This window comes from Plecotus auritus, assembly GCF_963455305.1.
Source record: "Plecotus auritus genome assembly, chromosome: 6".
Classification (NCBI taxonomy): Eukaryota; Metazoa; Chordata; class Mammalia; order Chiroptera; family Vespertilionidae; genus Plecotus; species Plecotus auritus.
In genome coordinates, this window is record NC_137773.1 from 16813025 (window position 1) to 16832824 (window position 19800).

Sequence of the window (19800 nt, forward strand, 5' to 3'; positions counted from 1 at the left end):
GGAGCGCTCGGCCCAGAGAAGGCACAGCTGCGATTAACTCCATCTGATTGTGGCATTGGAAAGGGGCTGCGTGAGAGAGAGCAGATCCTGCCATTTCTCAAAAATAGGTCAACATCTGGATTCCAATTCTGGAGTGGCAGCTGGAAGAGTAAGAGTCCAGTCCCTGTGCACCATGAGAAAGAGGAGGGCAGACCCACAGAGCAGCTCTCTGCTTCTTTCTTTTGGCCCAGCTAGCTGGACTTCATCTTTGTTTCAATTCACTTAGGATAGGTAAAAAATAACAATAATATGAAGAGTAGCCGAAACCGGTTTGGCTCAGTGGATAGAGCGTCGGCCTGCAGACTGAAAGGTCCCAAGTTCGATTCCGGTCAAGGGCATGTACCTTGGTTGCAAGCATGTCCCCAGTAGGGGGTGTGCAGGAGGCAGCTGATCGATGTTTCTCTCTCATCGATGTTTCTAACTATCCCTCTCCCTTCCTCTCTGTAAAAAAATCAATAAAATATATTAAAAAAAGAAAAAAAAAAGAAGAGTAAACGCTAAGGAGTACACTTTTAAGATCCATGAGTCGTCCCGCTATGAGGAAGATAGCTGCAGATAAGAAAGCGGGGGACCACTTCTGTCCTGCTGTTCTGTGCTTTCCACAGTCTCAGGAATGCGTGTCCGTGTTGACAAGGGGACCAGGGGAGCGCTCTCAGCTCTGCTGGTGTGGGGGCTGCTGGAAGTGGAGGTCCCGCGCCTGCCGTGCAGCAGCACAAGGGTGTTTCTTTGTGACGTAATCCCCATAGTGGTCTTACATCAGCCGTGTTCTCCCGGCCTTCCTTCAGGGGGGCCCCTGCCTGTGGGACAGATGCAGGGCTCGGTGCAGAGGGTTTAAAAGGCACGTGAGTGGGTCAGGCACCTTCAGAGAGGATGTCAGCATTCCACAGTAAAGTCGGTTTACTGAGGAGATAAAATGGGCAATTCTGTGAAGTACGGGAAGAGCTCTTCAAGGGCAACCAGAAACCCGAGCGTCAGCCACATGGGCCTGGTGACCAGCTCTGTGGCCCCAGGGAGGCAAGAAGATCTGGGTTCTCGAACTCAGGGTCAGTGAGCGCTGGTAGGTCAGATCCATGAATGATGTGTCCCGGGAGCTGGCAGCAAACTGACAGCACAGCCCAGCTGCCGGGGATGCCTGGGCAATGGTCACCAGCTGGGAGGGTGGTCTGGTGCTGCCAGAACTTCTGCACATTTACTCGCATTCTCCCACATTTTTAATGTTGGCTCAAAATTTCAAATATGCTCTGCAGCCTGAGGCTGCCACCTCTCAGCTGCAGTTTTTTTAAAAAATATATATTTCTATTGATTTCAGAGAGGAAGGGAGAAGGAGAGAGAGATAGAAACAATAATGATGAGAGAGAATCATTGATCGGCTGCCTCCTACATGACCGAGGATCGAGCCTGCAACTTGGGCATGTGCCCTGACCAGGAATCGACCAGTGACCTCCTGGTTCCTAGGTCAATGTTCAATCACTGAGCCACACTGGCACTGGCCGGGGTCATCTTCAGCTTTTCACAGCTCTCTCAGAGCATCTATTTACGTGGTTGCGTAGGAGGATGGTGACTGACAGGAAAGGTTTGCAGCCTCCCAACCGGCATCAGTCTGCCTCCCCATCTCAGATAGGAGTTTCTAAGGTGGAGGGAAGGGCTGAGGGCAGCGCATTCCTGGGTTTGTTTTTCAGAAGAGGCTGAAGCCTCTCAGCGGAGGTGAGGGGGGGTGTCTCCTGACTCCACAGGGGAGAGTGTCCCTGGGGCCTCCTCTTCAAGGGCTTCAGGGGCAGTGGCTGCTCTCCTGGGGGCCATCATCCTCACCTGCTAAACACCGGCTTTCACTGCTTGTTTTGATTTTATTCTTGGCTCAAAGAACAGTCAGTGCCTTTCAAGGGTTGGGCCATGCACACCCACGCACACCCCAAACCAGTTTTCCCATACGATAAGCTCATTTATTACTGGAAAACTGGAAGATACAGATAGATTAAAAAAAAAAAAAAAGACGAAAACAAAAGTCCTACCATTTGGAGATAATCACTGCTAACATTTGGGCATAAACAAAGAAAAATCTATTTCTTGAAATAGATGTCCTGGAAGGAGGCATGCTACATGACAGTCTCTTCCCGTAAGGGACCTGGGGCTGAGGTGGGCAGCTGGGTCAAGTCCTCTTATGAAACGTTGTTGAAAATTCACCCCGAGAACATTTCACTGCAGCTCCAGATTCCTATGTTCCTCTCCTCTGTTTTTCCCCATAGGCTATTATTTATTAAGTGCAATGAACTATGCAAAGCTCTTTCCAGGCAGTAGCTCATTTCATCCTTGCAACAACGCCATGAGGTGAATGCTAATCTTTCCTCCATGGTGTAGGTAGGGAAACAGGCTTACAGAAGATAAAGAACTTGCCAAGGTCACCCAGCCAGTAAGAGGCAGGGTCAGGACTGTGCCCGCTAGTCTTTCTGACTCTGAAGCCCTACTTTATAATCCTTCTTTTAAAGTTCTTGTCCACTTAAAAATGAACAAACATCTTTCTATTTGCAAATAATTTTAGACTTACACAAAAGTGAAAACAGCATAATTCCAGCCTACCCCTGACCCTGTTTATCCAATGTTAACCTCTTACATAACCACGGCATGATTATCAAAAGTGGGAAATTAACGTCGGTACAGTGCTATTAACTCAACGACAGACCTTATTTGAATTTCACCAGTTTGTCCACAAAGGTGCTTTTTGTTGCTTTGGAATTCAATCCAGGACCCACATTGCATTTAGTGGTCCTGTCTTTTAGGCTTTTTCCAACTCTAGTTGTTTTCAGTCTTTCTTTGCCTTTTATGATCTGGATGCTTTTGAAAAGTATTGTTCACTGTTTGTGTGTGTGTGTGTTTCTTTTGAGGGACTATCTTTGATTTGGGTTTATGTGCTTTTTCTCATGATTAGATTGAGATTATGCATTTTGGAAATACCACAGAAAAATACATATCAGGGGACACATGAATATATCTTATTACTACCTTTGATGCCTGGGTAAGAGGGTCTGCTAAGTCTCCCCATTGTAAACATACTATTCTTCTATTTGGAGCAAATAAATGTCTTGAAGGAGATAATTTGATATTATTTTGCAAGTATTCTGTTTCTTCCCAAAGTTATTTTGGGGGTAATTCTTTTTTTTTTATTGTGGGAAAATATACATAACATAAAATTTACCATTTTAACTATTTTTAAATGTAAATTTCTGTGGCATTAAGTACCTTCACATTATTGTGCAACCATCACTACCATCCATCTCCAGAACTTCTTAATCTTCCTCAACAGAAACTCCGTACCCATTAAACACTAACACTCCTTCCCCACAACCACCCCCCTACTTTCTATCTCCATGAATCTGGCTACTCTGGGAATCTCCTAATAATTGGAATCATAATATGTTTTTCTTAAAGTTCTGTTCACTGCCCTCACTGATGTGGCTCAGTGGGTTGGGTGTCATCTTGTGCACCGAAAGGTTGCTGGTTTGATTCCAGGTCAGGGCACATGCCTGGGTTGTGGGCTCGATCCCCAGTAGGGCGCATGCAGGAGGCAGCCAATCAATGTTTGGCATTCTCTCTCCCAAAAATAAATCGATAAAAAAGTCTTAAAAAAAATCCTGCCCACTAATTTTAGCATCCATGTAGTGATCTAATGGTGACTTCATTCCTTCTACTCATCTGCTTTTGAAAGCATTAAAGCCTTCCTTTGATTCTCACTTAAAGACTTACTGATCAATCAAGCTTACTCTAATTCTTGGAAAGAATTAATATAGAGAAGTTCAAAAGCTGTTTAATAAAGGGAATGTCTATTCTTGTGAAACAGGACTGATTATTATTTTCATTTCATTCAGGTCCCCTGGCAAATGAAAATGCGGGGGCCTTTGTTAAAAAACTATTAAGAATTTTAAGACAGCAAGAGCAGAGCATTAAACCCAGCACAGAGCCCCTCTGGGCCCTGTACTACGGCATACCCAGGAGGCCGGCCCTGTTATGCAACCTTCCCTGGCTTCATAGGACACCCACCTACTTGCCGGGATCTACAGCATCCTACAGGACAAGCAGCTGTGCCCCCAGGTTAGCCCTCCCAAGAGATTTCATGACCCCTCTCTGCTCTCACGGCAATCAGGAGGGTAAGATTATTCTCATTCTTAAGTCTATTTTTCCTGCTCTATTCAGATAGGAAGGAAACTTGCTGCCCTCTATAACTGGCCCGGTACTAAGCTCACAACAACATCTAGCTAGAATCCCAGATTGGCCCATCTCTTACCACTATGGAGGTCAGGTCCTCACTCTCAAAGCGGCTGATGGCCTGGTCCAAGGATTTGTACATGGCGGCAGAGATGCGCTGAGTAATGAGTCTGTTCAGGTCAATTGATCTACCCAGGAGCTGGATATGAGAGGGAGAGAGAGAGAGAGAGAGAGAGAGCACAGAATTACTTAGTAGTAAGATTTGCACAGATATGACAACGAAATGCAATGCACTGATAGGAACCTGGATTAAAAGTATAAAGGACATAACTGGGGCAAATGGGGACGCTCTGTAGAATACAGTACTGTTCAATTTCCTGAGTATGACAATTCTATTTTCATTACGAGAGAATGTCGTTGTTCTTAAAAGATAGGTGCTGAGGTGTTCAGGGGTAAAGTCTCATGATATATGCAACTTATTCTCAAATGGTTAAGAAAAAAAAAGTATATTCTTTTTAAAAAAATATATTTTTTTATTTCAGAGAGAGGAAGGAAGAAGGATAGGAACATCAATGATGAGAGAGAATCATTGATCAGCTGCCTCCTACATGCCCCCTAACAGGGAACAAACCTCAACCACTGAGCCACACTGGCTGGGCAAATAGTATATTCTCTAAAATATGTATTTCCATATATTATTTATATTTATACATAAATATATTTTATATATTTGCCGCATTTGTGGGAGAGAGAAAATATATACCTGAGAAAGAGAAAGTGGTAAAACATTAATAATCATGAATCTGTTTATAGAGAATATATGTACTCATTGTACTATTCTTTCAAGTTTCCTGTAGTTTTGAAATATAAAACATTGAGGGAAAATACAATTTATTCAGACTGCAGGAAGAGGCTCAGGACAGGCTCTGGCATCCGTGCAATGCCAACATCCTAAATTAGCCCTGAGCTCCTTCCTGAATCTGCCCTGTGCCCCAATTCACAGTCACCAGGAATAGCCACCCCTCAGCAAGGGCCGTTGTGTGCCTTTGTGGGGATGAATTTAAAAGCAGGAGCATGAGGGCTGGTTACAGAACGGAAAATGTAGCTTACAATAATTTCCACTGGGGAATGCAGGGGCAGTATTGCAGATGCTATAGAGAGAGCAGTAGACATTTACTGACCACCTGCTCTGTGCCCTGCACTTTACTAGGTACCCAAGGATTATCCTTAACCGTTTAATTTTTTCTACTTGTCTTCTGGGGTGAATTTTCTACCAACCGACGAGGGCCCCTTAAAGCCACAAGGTGGACACATAAAGCCCTCATTACTGAACACCCTGTGGCTAATTCTGCTGCATCAGTAAGTGACAGTCATAATTCTCTGTTGTTGGCAGAAGAGAGAATGAATGTTCTCTTTCCTGTTATGATTCTCCATTTCCCTTGCATTTCTCATAGCAACGGGAATGTCAGGGATTCCAAGGAACCCCTTTCCTCTTCATTGAGAGCATCTCCTCAGTGGAAGCTCGGCCCCCTTCACCTCAGTCTTTTCCATAAATGCCCTGGACCACAGGAGAAGCACACAGAGGCCACAGTGGAAAGGCCATTTCACCACCGTGTGGCTGCCAGCAGGGCCTAGGACAGCCGTGGGCAAACTACGGCCCGCGGGCCGGATCCGGCTGTTCTATCCGGTTCTCTTGCTCTCCCCTCCGCTCCTTTACTTTGAATTTATATTAGTTCACACAAACAACTCCATCCATGCTTTTGTTCCGGCCCTCCGGTCCAGTTTAAGAACCCATTGTGGCCCTCGAGTCAAAAAGTTTGCCCACCCCTGGCCTAGGAGCAGGGAGCAGTCTGCTGGGGCAGCTCTTATTGTGTCTGCCTTGTTCCGTTAATGTTTGTAAGCAGAAGTATGTGTCTGAGCTCCTGTTCCTCTATACCGGGGTTCAAGTGTTCACAGAAACCAATTCCACAAAAATAAACCATAATTTCTACCCTGGGTTTAGCCTGACATGCTTTGTTTCAAAGACCCGAAGCTCTCCATCGCTGAGGCTAGCATCTGACCTTGCAGGGACACATTTACCCACTGCCGAGCAGCAGTCCCGATGGAAAGAAGTGGGTGGCAGCTTAGGATGGGAAGACAGAGGCTTTGGTGGCCACTGCTCCCAGAGGTGAGCGGCAGACGAGCGGAGAGCCGGGAACTTGAACCAGAGGAGGCCCCGTGCCTTTGCACTGTTTGTAGACTCTGTGTCACACCTATCTTAGATGTCCACATGGGCAATGTGCAGACAGCACAGTCCTGCTTTCTGACCTCCATGCTAACCTCACAGCTACTCTCCCCTGTCTGCTCCAGTTCCACTGTGGGTTCCGTTCCCTATTACCTGGACGTGTCTCTGTTTCAGCAGCGTTTCGTAGCGGTTGGACGGCGGGTATGGAATGATGACTCCATAGTTCTTACATTCGGCTCTAAAACGTTTATCCAACAGGACACTGGAAGGGATGAGAGTTAATGAGGCCAGCCAACGTGACAGTGGATCGTTTTCAACTGCCCCACCACGTCTGCTTTAGACCAGGATCTACCCATAAAGCACTGTTTTATGCATTTTAAGTAAAATTTCTTTTCTGTTTTAGAGGAAAGTCCTTCAAATTTCTTTTCAACCAGAAGAGCTCAATATGTGAACCAGAATGTCTAAGTTAAAGACTGGCAACACAGAAGCTGAATGACTTTCCTCTTTTATTCACTGACCAAAAAAAACAACACACAACAACAACAAAATGGAGTGCATGCTCGTCATATCCCAGATCCTTGCTTGGGACAGACAGTTCCCAATGGAAAACATTCTAAGTACTAGGACAGGGGTGGGCAAACTTTTTGACTCGAGGGCCACAATGGGTTCTTAAACTGGACCGGAGGGCCGGAACAAAAGCATGGATGGAGTGTTTGTGTGAACTAATATAAATTCAAAGTAAAGGAGTGGAGGGGAGAGCAAGAGAACCCTCCGCTCTTTCGGCTCCGCGGGCCGGATAGAACAGCCGAACGGGCCGGATCCAGCCCGCGGGCCGTAGTTTGCCCACGGCTGTCAAAGTTCCTGTCCTCTGGAAGTCTACGTTCTAGTGAGAAGAGACTGAAACTAAAAAAGTAGGCAGAGGAATAAAATAATTTCAAATAGTGTCCGTCTGCATGGTATTCATTATTTATCAGGTGTGCACACGCATGCTTTTCATCTCACATCTATGAATTGGAAGTACCATTATCACCTTTCACACTGAAGCGCACACTGTAATAAGTGCTCTGAAAACAATAAAACAGGACCATCCGGTATGAGGAGGTCAGAGAAAGCCTCTCTGGAGAGGTTTTGTTGGACAGAGACCTACATGCGAAAAATGGCCAGATCTGGGGGAAGAATCCCTCAGGCACAATGAGCTTGGGATGTCTGAGAAAAGAAAAGATGGCCAGCGTGAATACAGGGCAGGGCCTGGAGGAGAACATGGTACAAAAATGAACTCAGAAAGTTAGTCCAGGGGCCAGGTCACGTGGGACTACCTAAGCCACAGGAAAGAGGTTAGATGCTCTCCAGATGTAACTGGATGTCATGGAAAGGAAGTCATGAAGCAGGACAGTGGCCCAATCTAAATGCACATTCTCCAGTACAGAGAGCAGCCACCCACCCCATGAGCCCGCTGAGCTCCTGAGATGCGGTGGGTCCACGTGGAGATGCACTACGAATATAAACTACATTCTAGATTTTGAAGACTTAGACAAAAAAAAAGAAAACTATCAATTGTTACATGATGAAATTATAGTATTTTAGATATACTGGATTACATATTACATAAAATATATTGCTAAATTAACTTTGCCTATTTTTCCTTTTTTAAATATGGCAACTAAAATTTTTAAAATTACATTTGTGGCTCACATGTATAATTGCATTATATTTCTTCTCTCTTAAGATTTTAAATTATTTTTTGTTTTTGTTTTTTTTTTAGAGAGAGAAGGAAGAGGGAGAGAGAAACATCATCGATCCGCTGCCTCCTGCATGACCCCTACCAGGGATCTAGACTGCACCCTGGGCATGTGCCCTGACCGGCAACCTTTTGGTGCACGGGATGATGCCCAACCAACCTCATGGGCCAGGGCTAATTGCATTATATTTCTAATGGTCAGCAATGATCTAGATCATTCTCTCCCTCCTGTGCTTTCTAACTCTTCCAGCCTCTCTCCAGCTTTGTCATGCCGTTTGCTCCCTCTTGTGGTCTGTGGAGATCTATACATGTACTAATTCACCTTAATCCTCTCTCAACCGCCTCTTGAACTTTCCAAGTAATGCATACAATATATTAGTTTCAGGTGTACAACATGGTGATTTGACATTTATATACTTTCAGAAATGATCATCATGATAAGTCTAATAAGTATGTCACCATACAGAGTTGTTATTATAGTATTGATTATATTCCCTATGCTGCACACCGCATCTCCGTGGCTTATTTATTTTATAACTGGAAGTTTGTACTTCTTATTAAACTTGACCCTTTTCATCTACCCATCCACCCCTCCCCTCTGGCAACCATTAGCTTGCTCTCTGTGTCTGTAAATTTGTTTCTCTTTTTGTTTTGTTTGTGTGTTCTGTTTTTCAGATCCCACATATAAGTGACATCATGTGGTATCTGGCATGCTATTGTTACTATACTTCTGCCACAGGGATTTTGCATAAGTAGTTCCTTTTCCCTACATTTTCCTGTCCCCTCCTTCATCTAGTTTTACTTTACTCCTATCACCTTCAGAAATGAACTCAAATGTACCTTTCTCAGGATAGCCTTTCCAGCTCCCCACCTAAAGACTAGTTCAGGTTTAACCATCATACATTCCCATGAACTTTGCATTCACAGGAAGCACGTAACTCCCCTTGTCACTGTGCATTCACTAGTTTTTATTAATGTCTGTCTTCCCCAACATAGATCTGTCTATTTTCCTCTCCTACATTCTAGCACCCAGTCCAGGCCCATGGAAGCATTTAAGTTTCCTTACATGCTAATGAAGGGAGGTTTTGCAGCAGCAAACCCCAGGCTCTCTTACCTGCCGGCCATGGCTTTGTAGTAAGCGAAGATCTGATCCGCCAGCTTGTAGACAAACTGATCAAAACACAGGTTCACCTGGCGAAGAGGAAGCAGAACATGTCAGTGGTGTCTGTCCAGCTTTACCATAGAGACTTGGGCAACTCAAAGAGGGCAGTGGGCAGGTCTGCCTGAAGCTGTGGGGCGAGAGGCTTTGAAGGAAAAAGAAAAAAGATTATATGGCCAAGTTAACTTTGGGAAACCTGGTTCCTTGTTCTCACGGTCCTCAGTGAGGCACAGAGAAGGCAAAGTTCAAAAAATTGTTGAGGAAGTGCCCTCCCTTCTAGTCCCCTCTTCAGTGTCACAGGGGCCTGCCCAAGTGGGACGCCACAGACAGGTCTTCATGTCCTGTAATGATTCATGTCGGCCTCCCCTGGCCATCTCTCATGACAGACTTTCTTGTCTTTTCCTTTCACTGTACTTAACCTTGCTTTGCAAATAAAGAGGTGGATGGTCATCAGAAGTTTAAACACTCAAAAAATATGATGCTTAAAAATCTTTGATTTTTCAATGAACAAGGGGCTGTCTTGCCATGTCAACGTTTCATCCCATTGGTGATGAAGTTCACATCAGACACAGATGATCAAATCCCCACCCTCCAGCCCCGCAAGAGCAGGAAATGGCCGAGGGTGAAACTTCAAAGGGGGGTGGCAGTGTAACGTCAGAGGAAACAGATCATATTTAGGTGATTCATTTTCGATTCTTTTCTTACCAAATTCTCAGCTCTATATTCAAAGAGCTTTCATGCCTTTTGTCTTACACCCCAGGTGTTATTCTGAAGACAAAAACACAGTGGCATACACAGTGCTGGCCTCATATGCAGGTAATCAAGGCATCCGACCTGGACTTGAACTTCAAGGGCATTCGTTGGTTCTTCTCCAGGCCAAGAGCATGCAGGGTCCAGGTGGGGGTGCCCACTCATACCCCATGATCCTCCTCTAGAACCAGCTTTGAGTATCCTTGCCCAAGTGGCCCAAACCCCTTCCAGACCCTGCATGCTCTTTTCCCTGGGTTTACCCTTGAGGGTGAACTCTACTGCAGGTATGTGCACCCTTAGGGCTAGCCAAGGGGCCATTTGCTGTGGGCTAGGTAGTAGATGAAGCTTGGGCATATACATGAGGGGAGCATATACATGAGGGGAACAGGGAAGAGAAAAGGGATAGGGGACAGAGGATTGCATTTCAACTCCCATAGAAATTGGAGGATCTAGAAAGAAAGCAACAGCTTTTCTTTGGAATACATAAACTTTCAAACAAATCTGGTGGTACTGCATACCCTAAAACATTCATGTCTTTCCCTTATAAATAAGAACGCCCTATATTTGTATGACAATTTTACCAAATGGGCCTTGTTCCATATTTATAGAATCCCATGTACTTAAGTAGAACAGAGACTATCATCCAATTTCCAGAAGGTAAAACTAAGTCATTAGCACCTTTGATCTCATGTTTCTGCCCCCTTACTGGCCCATGGAAGGACTGCACTTCCTTGCTCCTCTTTGAAAGGAGGCACAGCCACGTGACTTGCTTTGATCAATGGCATGTGTCACTTTCAGGTGGAAGCTTTAAGTATCAAAGTATCAGAATGTGATTCACCCTAACCCTTCCCCATGCATCTAGTAAATATTCCAGATGGGTCCCAAACTGAAGACTACATAGAATAGAGCCCTCAGCCAACCCATAATGGAGAAACAAACCTTTGGCTTCAAGCTACTAAGACGTTGGGGTTGGTTGTTATTGCATCACAACCTAGCTTATCCTGACCATTACAGAAAAAAACCCTCTCTAGTAAACAGCTTTGCCAATTGAAAAGATGGCTATGTCAGTCCTATCAGTACTATACAGAGACTCTGTGGCCTTGGGGTAATGACACTTGACCCCTTGACATCTGTCACATAGGTAGTAGCACAGACTTTTTAAAATTGTTGTAAACATTACTTAAGACATTTATATAGTGCTTAGCACTATGCCTGGCAAATGGTAAATACATAATAATTGATAGGTGTATTACTGTTATTTTTATTAGCCCAGTAATCAAACCATAAAAGACCCATTGGAAAATTAATTTTACCCAAGCAGTCCTATCATGTCCCATCCCTTCAACATTTGAAAAAGAAAGACCTCATCCCGGTCTAGGTCCTTTGGGACAACCACGATGTTTATAAAGAGCACTCTCTGGAACCAGTCACTGATCCCATGCTATGGTCTCTGCCGGAAACCGATCATTGTCTCACTAATAGAAAGATGTGGACAAGGAACCTGGAAGGCTGGTCAACCTTGAAGCTCTGAAAGGTCAGAGCCGACTACTCCCTATCTAATTAAGACAATGGTAGCTGAAGCAACTTCCCCACCAAATAATCCTGTAAATCCTTACTGATAAGATAATCTGCCAGTTACTGGAATTACCTGCCTAAGGGCAATGGGTGTATCCCAAACCTGAATAAAAGGGATGGTAAGGCCAAAGCAAAGGATAGTCCTCCCACTAAAGGTGGGCTTCCGCCTGGCCCCCATTTCCCAAATTAATATTTCTCTAGTCTTTTTTCATTTGTGTGCGGCCTTCTCCAGAACCCGAACACTGAACTGGAACCCTGAACCACGTGGGACGTGAAAGGGGTTCCCACATCTGGCGCCTGACCTCGAGATGTCTGGAGGAGATGATATTTTTCGCCTAAGAGCGAAGGAAGGAAAAAATACACTGAGAAAAGGTGTGGAAAATTCACCGAGAAAAGGTGAGGGAAATTCACCGCACGCAAAGCCCACGGCCAGCTGCAGAGACTCGATCTGTAAGTAGGGTGGGAACGTCTTTTTCAGCCAGGCTAATGGGGAAGAATTAGATTATAAAATAATGTGGCTTCTTGTTCAAATTAAAATCTTAATTGGTATTTGGAATTTAAAATCTGTAATAAGAAATGAAACGCCACTGCTAAAACCGCCTCTGGTGGGGAGAAATTCAAAGGTGGCAGGAGAGGGCAGGGCTATTTGCTCTCCCCCAATGAGATTACTTAAGGTTTCGTTTAAAAATTATAAAAGAACTCGAAGGGAAATGTAAATCTTGTCCAAATTGGGTGCTAGTTATTACTTCGGAAAGCAAAAAAGAAAGAAAAAAATTAAGATCTGTCTATCTTTTAGGCATGAAAAGAAATTCGGCCAGATCTGTTGCTGAAACTTCCCGAAGTAAGCAGGATGTGGGGGAAGGGAGACATGTGGAGATTCAATATGGAAGCCCACTCTCCCAGTATGCTAATTTAAAGTTTCCTTTCTCGCCATGAAAAAGTCTTAAAAATTTAGAAATGCGTCTGGAATTTCTGAGCTTGTGGGGAGAGAACCTAGCTGTAAGACAGAATGTGTGCATGGTCCGATTTCGGACATTTCGATTGTCTTCAGCTGGAATCTCTCTGCAAAAGCTGTAGAAAATGAGAAACCCAGAATTGGTTCTTTTTCCTAAGAAAAATGGCGAAAAAGTCTTCTCGAAAGAAATTCAAGCTAATTCCAGCAACAGTAGTTTTTAAAATGCTAATGAACCTTGTTAAAAAAGTTAACTTTTAAGGTCTACGAGAAAATAAGTAAATTTGTCTCTGTTATAGAATTTATCCAAAGTAAATGTTTTAAAATAATTATAATTGACTCTAGAATCTCAAAGAAATTGTTGAAATATAGATAAATAATGTATTAATTATAAAGATCTAAGTAGCCCAGGTAACTGGCTACGCCCTTTGTTAATGGAGGAAGGGGTAGATGCCCTTCCCCCAGCAGACAGGTAATCTAGTTTCCTGCCAAGAACCATCTTTGAAAAATGTGGTAATTTACATTCGAATAAACCAAACCTGGTTTTACAGAGCTACTGGCAAATAAAAAGTAAAGTTTAAATTTGCCTCATAAAAAACCTAGAGGACAGAATTGAATCTATTAATTGATTATGTCTTATATTTTTCTTAAAAATGTAAAGTGTTATTAATCTAGGAAATGCTAACTATATTTGACTTGCCAGCTTTAAAAGTTCAAAGTGCAAATTAAATTGGGAGAAATTATATAGTTGTGGTAATTAAATGTCTAAAATATAAGAACTTATTTTTGAGAAAATAAAATGTTGTGTTTTCTCTAATTAGGAATTCAAAATAAGTTGCTTATTGTTGGTCTAATTAAAAAAGAGGATTAATTCTGTGATCCCAACCAAAATTTTTCTATGCAAAAACTAGTTTAAAATCTAATTGATATCTTAAGATAATTATAAAAAGTATTATAATCTTTAAATCATATATGGATATATATATATTTGATGGTTTTTTCCATGTTAAAATTTCAAGGCTTTAACAGAGATGATTCTTGGAAAGCTCCAAGGGCCCAGAGTAATACAAGAAATTTATTCTCTCTTCTTAAAGGAAATCTTTTAAAATTTAACAGATCTAATATACTTGAAATTGCATGGAAAGCCTTATCAAATAAAAATTAATAAATATATTTTAAATGTTATGAAGGTTTTGTCCTGTGAAGAAGGGCAAAATGAAGTAACTAAATATTTCTTATAATCCAACAGCAGAATTTAAAATGACAAAAAGCCCGTAGCCGCCTGCATTCTTAATTAAGCTAGAGGTGGGGCAACATTTGCGGCTTGTGAATCAGACGTAAACATTTACTAAATTTGCTTTGCTTTTTAAATGAAGATACCTACTTTAATTACTTAAATAAATCAGCTTCTTAAATTATAATCAAGGTTTTCAGCTAAATAAAAAGCCAATATTTTTATAAACAATTCTAATAAAGACCAGAAACAGCTAGTGAGATTTTTGTTTGTCTGCAATATAATTTTTTTTTAAAATATATTTTATTGATATTTTACAGAGAGGAAGGGAGAGGGATAGAGAGTTAGAAACATCGATGAGAGAGAAACATCGATCAGCTGCCTCCTGCACACTTCCCACTGGGGATGTGCCCGCAACCAAGGTACATGCCCTTGACCGGAATCGAACCTGGGACCTTCCAGTCCGCAGGCCGACGCTCTATCCACTGAGCCAAACCGGTTTCGGCTGCAATATAAATTTGACTGTCTTTTAAAAGAACAGATTAGACAGCCACCATGATGGCCACATGGCTTGCCGGTCTCCTGGGAAGCCATAGGGGACAACCCTTTCCTTTGGAATAAGCCAATGTCTTTGTAAGCAATTTGATTAAGTATTCTAAGAAAGTTTACTGAAGGCTTCCCATGATCCCTCTGTATATGCAAATTAGCTAATGGGGATACTCTTAAAAAAAAAAAATCCAGCTTAATAAAAAAAGGAGAAATTTGAAAATTTTGAAATCTCTTTCACTGGTATTTACAGGATAAACTGAGGATTGTTATTAAAATATTAAATCTAATCTGTACTAGGGGTCACCATAACCTTAAGAGAAATTGCTTCATGTAACAACGATTTTTAAATGAAACTCTCTGTAGCCTGAAAATTATTTTGGAAGGAAATAAAGAGAGGTTTCCTTCAAATATTGTAAGGATTGTAATTGATAACCAATGCATTAGGCCTCAGAAGGTGGAGATAAGATTGTCTTGCCCTGACCGGTTTGGCTCAGTGGATAGAGCATGGGCCTATGGACTGAAAGGTCCCAGGTTCGATTCCTGTCAAGGGCATGTACCTTGGTTGGGGGCACATCCCCAGTAGGGGGTGTGCAGGAGGCAGCTGATTGATGTTTCTCTCTCATCGATGTTTCTAACTCTCCCTCTCCCTTCATCTCTGTAAAAAAAGCAGAAATTATTAGGGGACATTAACTGGTTAAGACCTTATCTGAAGATCTCTACAGGAGAAAGGACAAACTTATTTAATTTACTTAGAGGTGACTCTAATCTTTCCTCTCCCCAAACATTAACAGATGAAGCTAGGAATGAGTTGCTAAGAATTGAGCAGGCAATTTCCTCAGCCCAAGTAGCACGGGTACAGCCTGAATTACCTTTATTGGGACAAATTAACCCTACTGCAAATAGTCCCACTGGAGTCATCTTTCAAAATAAAAATTCTCCTGCCATTATTGAATGGGTCCACCTAGAGCATCAAACCTCTAAAACTGCGGTTACTTATGTAGAACTATTGGCTCAATTAATATTTCAAATTAGAAAACATTGTAAACAGCTTAGAGGGGAAGAGCCCCAGAGTATCTACCTCCCCCTCACTGGGAAGCAATTAGAAATGTTATTTCAGACTGATATAAATTGGCAAATTGGGTTAAGTGGATATTCAGGGGAACTTAGCTGTCATCTATTAAAAGATAAATTACTACAATTTTTATATAATACCTCCATCATTATACCAAAAAATACTAGGCAGGAACCTATTCCTGGAGCTTTAACTGTTTTCACTGATGGATCATCTAATGGGAAAGCTGCCTATCATACAATAAATTCAGACCGGGTCATACTGACCAGTCATACTTCTGTACAAAGAATTGAATTAGAAGCCATTAAGGCTGCATTGCAGGATTTCCAAGAGCCTCTTAATATTGTCTCTAATTCCTTTTACGCTGCGAACTTAGTGAATAGAATTGAAACTGCCCGGTTGAAATGGCTCAGTGACCAAAGTTTATTTTTACTATTTAAACAAGTTCAGCAGATTGTACAACAGAGACAATATCCTTTTTATATCACTCACATCAGGGCTCATAGTGTCTTACTTGGTCCTTTAACAAAAGGAAATGCACATGTTGATCAATTGGTTACTTTATTAAAAGAAGCCTTAGAATCTCATCAGCTTTTACATCAGCCTGCCAAAATACTGTCTAAACAATTCTCAATCACTCGACAACAGGCAAAGCAGATTATTAAGGAATGTCCCACTTGAATGTTACATCTACCTCAAGGGCCTAACACAGGAGTCAACCCTAGAGGTTTGCTAAGAGATCATATCTGGCAAATGGATGTTCCTTTGGACACCTTGGGGCATTACATGTCTCTGTAGACACCTATTCAAAAGTCATATGGGCTACTACATCTACAGGAGAAATGGCAAAACAGGTTATTAATCATTGCCTAGCTGCTTTTGCCGTCGTGGGAGTTCCAAAAATTATTAAAACTGATAATAGGCCTGCTTACACAAGCTATCAATTCCAGGAATTTTGTAAAAGGTGGAAAATTCAGCACACTACAGGAATACCATATAATTCCCAAGGACAGGCCATTATTGAACGACAGCATCAGCGGCTAAAATCCCAATTTGAAAAACAAAAAGGGGAGATGATGGAGAAATCACCTGCAGGTAGGCTGCACCAAGCCTTAGTTACTTCAAATTTTTTCACTTGTGATGCTGATGGAAAGACACCTATGGAGCTGCATTGGTGTCAGAACAAAACAAAAGAAAATGGTCTAGTTAAATGGAAGGATCCCGAAACTGGTTTATGGAAGGGACCTGATCCATTATTAACCTTTGGCAGAGGGTATGCTTCTATATTTCCAGAGAATTTTTCCAAACCCGTGTGGATTCCTGCTAGAAATATTAAACTGCAACAGGGATTCAAGAGAGAAACTAGAGCCAGCCGTGGGCAAACTACGGCCCGTTCGGCTGTTCTATCCGGCCCGCGGAGCCGAAAGAGCAGAGGGTTCTCTTGCTCTCCCCTCTGCTCCTTTACTTTGAATTTATATTAGTTCACACAAACACTCCATCCATGCTTTTGTTCCGGCCCTCCGGTCCAGTTTAAGAACCCATTGTGGCCCTCGAGTCAAAAAGTTTGCCCACCCCTGAACTAGACAGACTAACAAGGACCTTGCACCTGGAGTTGCAGACAATCAACTACCTCAGCTGCAGACAGTCAACTACCTCAGCCACAGAGAGCAGCGACTCCAAGCAATCTACTGAAGATGAGGAGCAGGAGGAGGACAGGCCAGACAACAAACAGCCCAGAGACCACCTGGGGCATGGTAAAGAAGACAGTACAGATGCCTGAGAACGTCTTTCTTGCCATGCTAGTAGTGATCAGCTGTACGGTAATATTACCTGGGAAAAATGGGGCAAAAATGGGGAAGTATTTTTGACTTATGTTCCTGACCCTTCATGGGTAAGAACCCTTATGTGGGCTGATCCCCGCCTAATGTAGTCATCAATAATACCAAACACCTTGGTTCACCCAGGAGGAACATGGGTGGGGCAAGGAAGTATAATTACACAGGTGTCGCTACCCAGCTTCCCTTTTTGTATGACACAAAATCAAACCACTGCTCCTTTGTGTGTAAAATTAAAGAGAGGCCTATGGCTAGCGTGGACACCAAAGGAGGGGAAGCAAAAGCAAAAACATGTCTACTATCATTACTTGCTCCTGGGAGAGGTGCAGAAAATGTAACTAGACCTTGTCTATACAAAGAAACATTGACAGCCAGTTCGAAATTGAATTGTCATGGCTTAGAGCAAAGAATATCCTTACATGATATTATTCTACAATGTCATTATAATTTTCGATGTTTTATAACAGCATGTTGTACAATTGTTCCAAACAAACTTACAAACTAATTCTTTGAATGATTGGCAGTAATATAAAAAGGACATAAAAGGATTTAATCCCTTCCACTGTGTGGAAGGCCTCTTGGGAAGGTACTTGAGCATTCTATATTGGCCCTTCTTGCCCTTTTTGCCAAGAGGGACCCTCTTTTCACAATCCAATTGCCCACAGCTGTTGCCTGAGCTTTAGGTTGAAGCCTCGTAGTGGCTGGTACCATGGATCTGTCTCTCGCCCAATGGTATGGGCTGGGCCCTCCCTGGAGAAGAAACATGGGTTTCCAAGATTTGTGATCAGTGCTGGGGCCCCACCGGCGGCCGAGGTGGGATCCCGAGGCAGGTGCTGGGCATGGAGGCCACAGGGGCATAGACTACCAAGGAGACAGAAATGAACCTCACGTTACCCTGCTTGGCCCCGGAGGATGGCTGGTTAGCCAGAGACGGGTAAGATTCCTCAAGGAAGGAACAACCTAAGACAGGCACAGTTGCAGAGGGGCCATCAGGAGAGAACTTGAGGGTCAACAGAGGTGGGGCACAGACCCTCACCCCCCCAACATTGCAGGGGCTTGAACCCTCGCCCCTTCTGAGGGAGGTCTCCTGCCCCCATGGCTGCTTCGTGCTTCCCACACCCAGCTCAGATGGGGACCCAGGGAACAGAAAGAGACTTGGACCAGCTCAGATTGGGGCCTAGGCAACAAACAAGAGACTTGACCGACAGCAGCTGCCCTATATCTAAATCCAGCCTAGCACCAGGAATGCTCAGAGCCTATTCAAGAATGCAAATAATCCTTTCCACTAATATTTACAGGGCAAACTAAGATTGTTGTTAGAGTATTAAATTTGACAGTAAAATAGTAGTCAATTTTTAAGATTAATTTAAATTGGTCAAATGAAATAAGTGAATATTCAAGAAAATTTAATTGTACTGGACAAAAAGCTGTTCCTAAAGTATTAACTAAAATTTCTATTGGTAGTTCATCTCATGGTAAAATTACTTAACATGCAATGAACCTAAAGCAGTCATATTTTTTATGCAAAAATTAAAATTTAAAGTTATCAAGACTGCATTATAAAAATTTCCAAAAGCCTCCTAATAATTAAATCAAAAAAGGGGGGATAGTGGAGTAATATTATGTAAGGAAAAATATCTTGTAAGTAAATTACATCTAGAAAAATTTTTACTTTGAAAATTAATTTTCATTTGTTATGCTAACAGCAAGACACCCATGAAAAACACACATGGTGTCAAAATAAGCCAAAGGAAAATCATTTGTGCAAAAATAAAAAGGATCCCAAGTCAAATTTACAGAAAAGACTCCTTTATTAACTTTTGGTCAAGAATATGTTTGTATATTTTCAGAAAACAACTCCAAGACCATGTGGATTCCTGCAACACAGAGGAATTGATAGGACTGCTCCAGCCATGAAGACAGAAGAGAAACAGTTCAGAGATGGAAGACACTGATGATGCCTTGCCATGCTAGCAGTCAGCAGCTGTGCATCGCTGCAGGTTGCCCAGGACCAAACCAGAGAGGGTCGGACCTGCATTACCACCATTTGTCCACCATCCAGAACTGAAATATCATTGCTGACATGTACACACAAGGAACTGTTGGACATTGAAATTGGGACTCAAACATTTTTTGTTCTCATACGTTTATTCTAGTCTGCAGATGCAAGATTTTTTAAAGAAAAGAAACGGGGGAGATGCCGGAAACCAATCATTGTCTCACTAATAGAAAGATGTGGACAAGGAACCTGGAAGGCTGATCAACCTTGAAGCTCTGAAAGGTCAGAGCCAACCACTCCCTATCTAATTAAGACAGTGGTAGCTGAAGCAACTTCCTCACCAAATAATCCTGTAAATCCTTACTGATAAGATAATCTGCCTGTTACTGGAATTACCTGCCCAAGGGCAATGGGTGTATCCCAAACCTGAATAAAAGGGATGGCAAGGCCAAAGCAAAGGGTAGTCCTCCCACTAGA

At 42.6% G+C, this 19800-nt stretch overlaps 1 protein-coding gene across 3 annotated transcripts in view; it reads right to left on the reverse strand.

Annotated features, from left to right (window-relative positions):
• The window catches only part of CYFIP2 (cytoplasmic FMR1 interacting protein 2), a 120406-nt gene that overhangs the window by 45543 nt on the left and 55063 nt on the right, over positions 1-19800 (reverse strand). For all 3 annotated transcript variants that reach the window (XM_080671609.1, XM_080671607.1, XM_080671608.1), the window contains 3 exons: positions 9313-9389; positions 6614-6722; positions 4316-4435 (listed from right to left, as the gene is read on the reverse strand). In XM_080671609.1, the coding sequence (XP_080527735.1) occupies positions 4316-4435; positions 6614-6722; positions 9313-9389 (306 nt within the window). The remainder of the gene's footprint in view (positions 1-4315; positions 4436-6613; positions 6723-9312; positions 9390-19800) is intronic.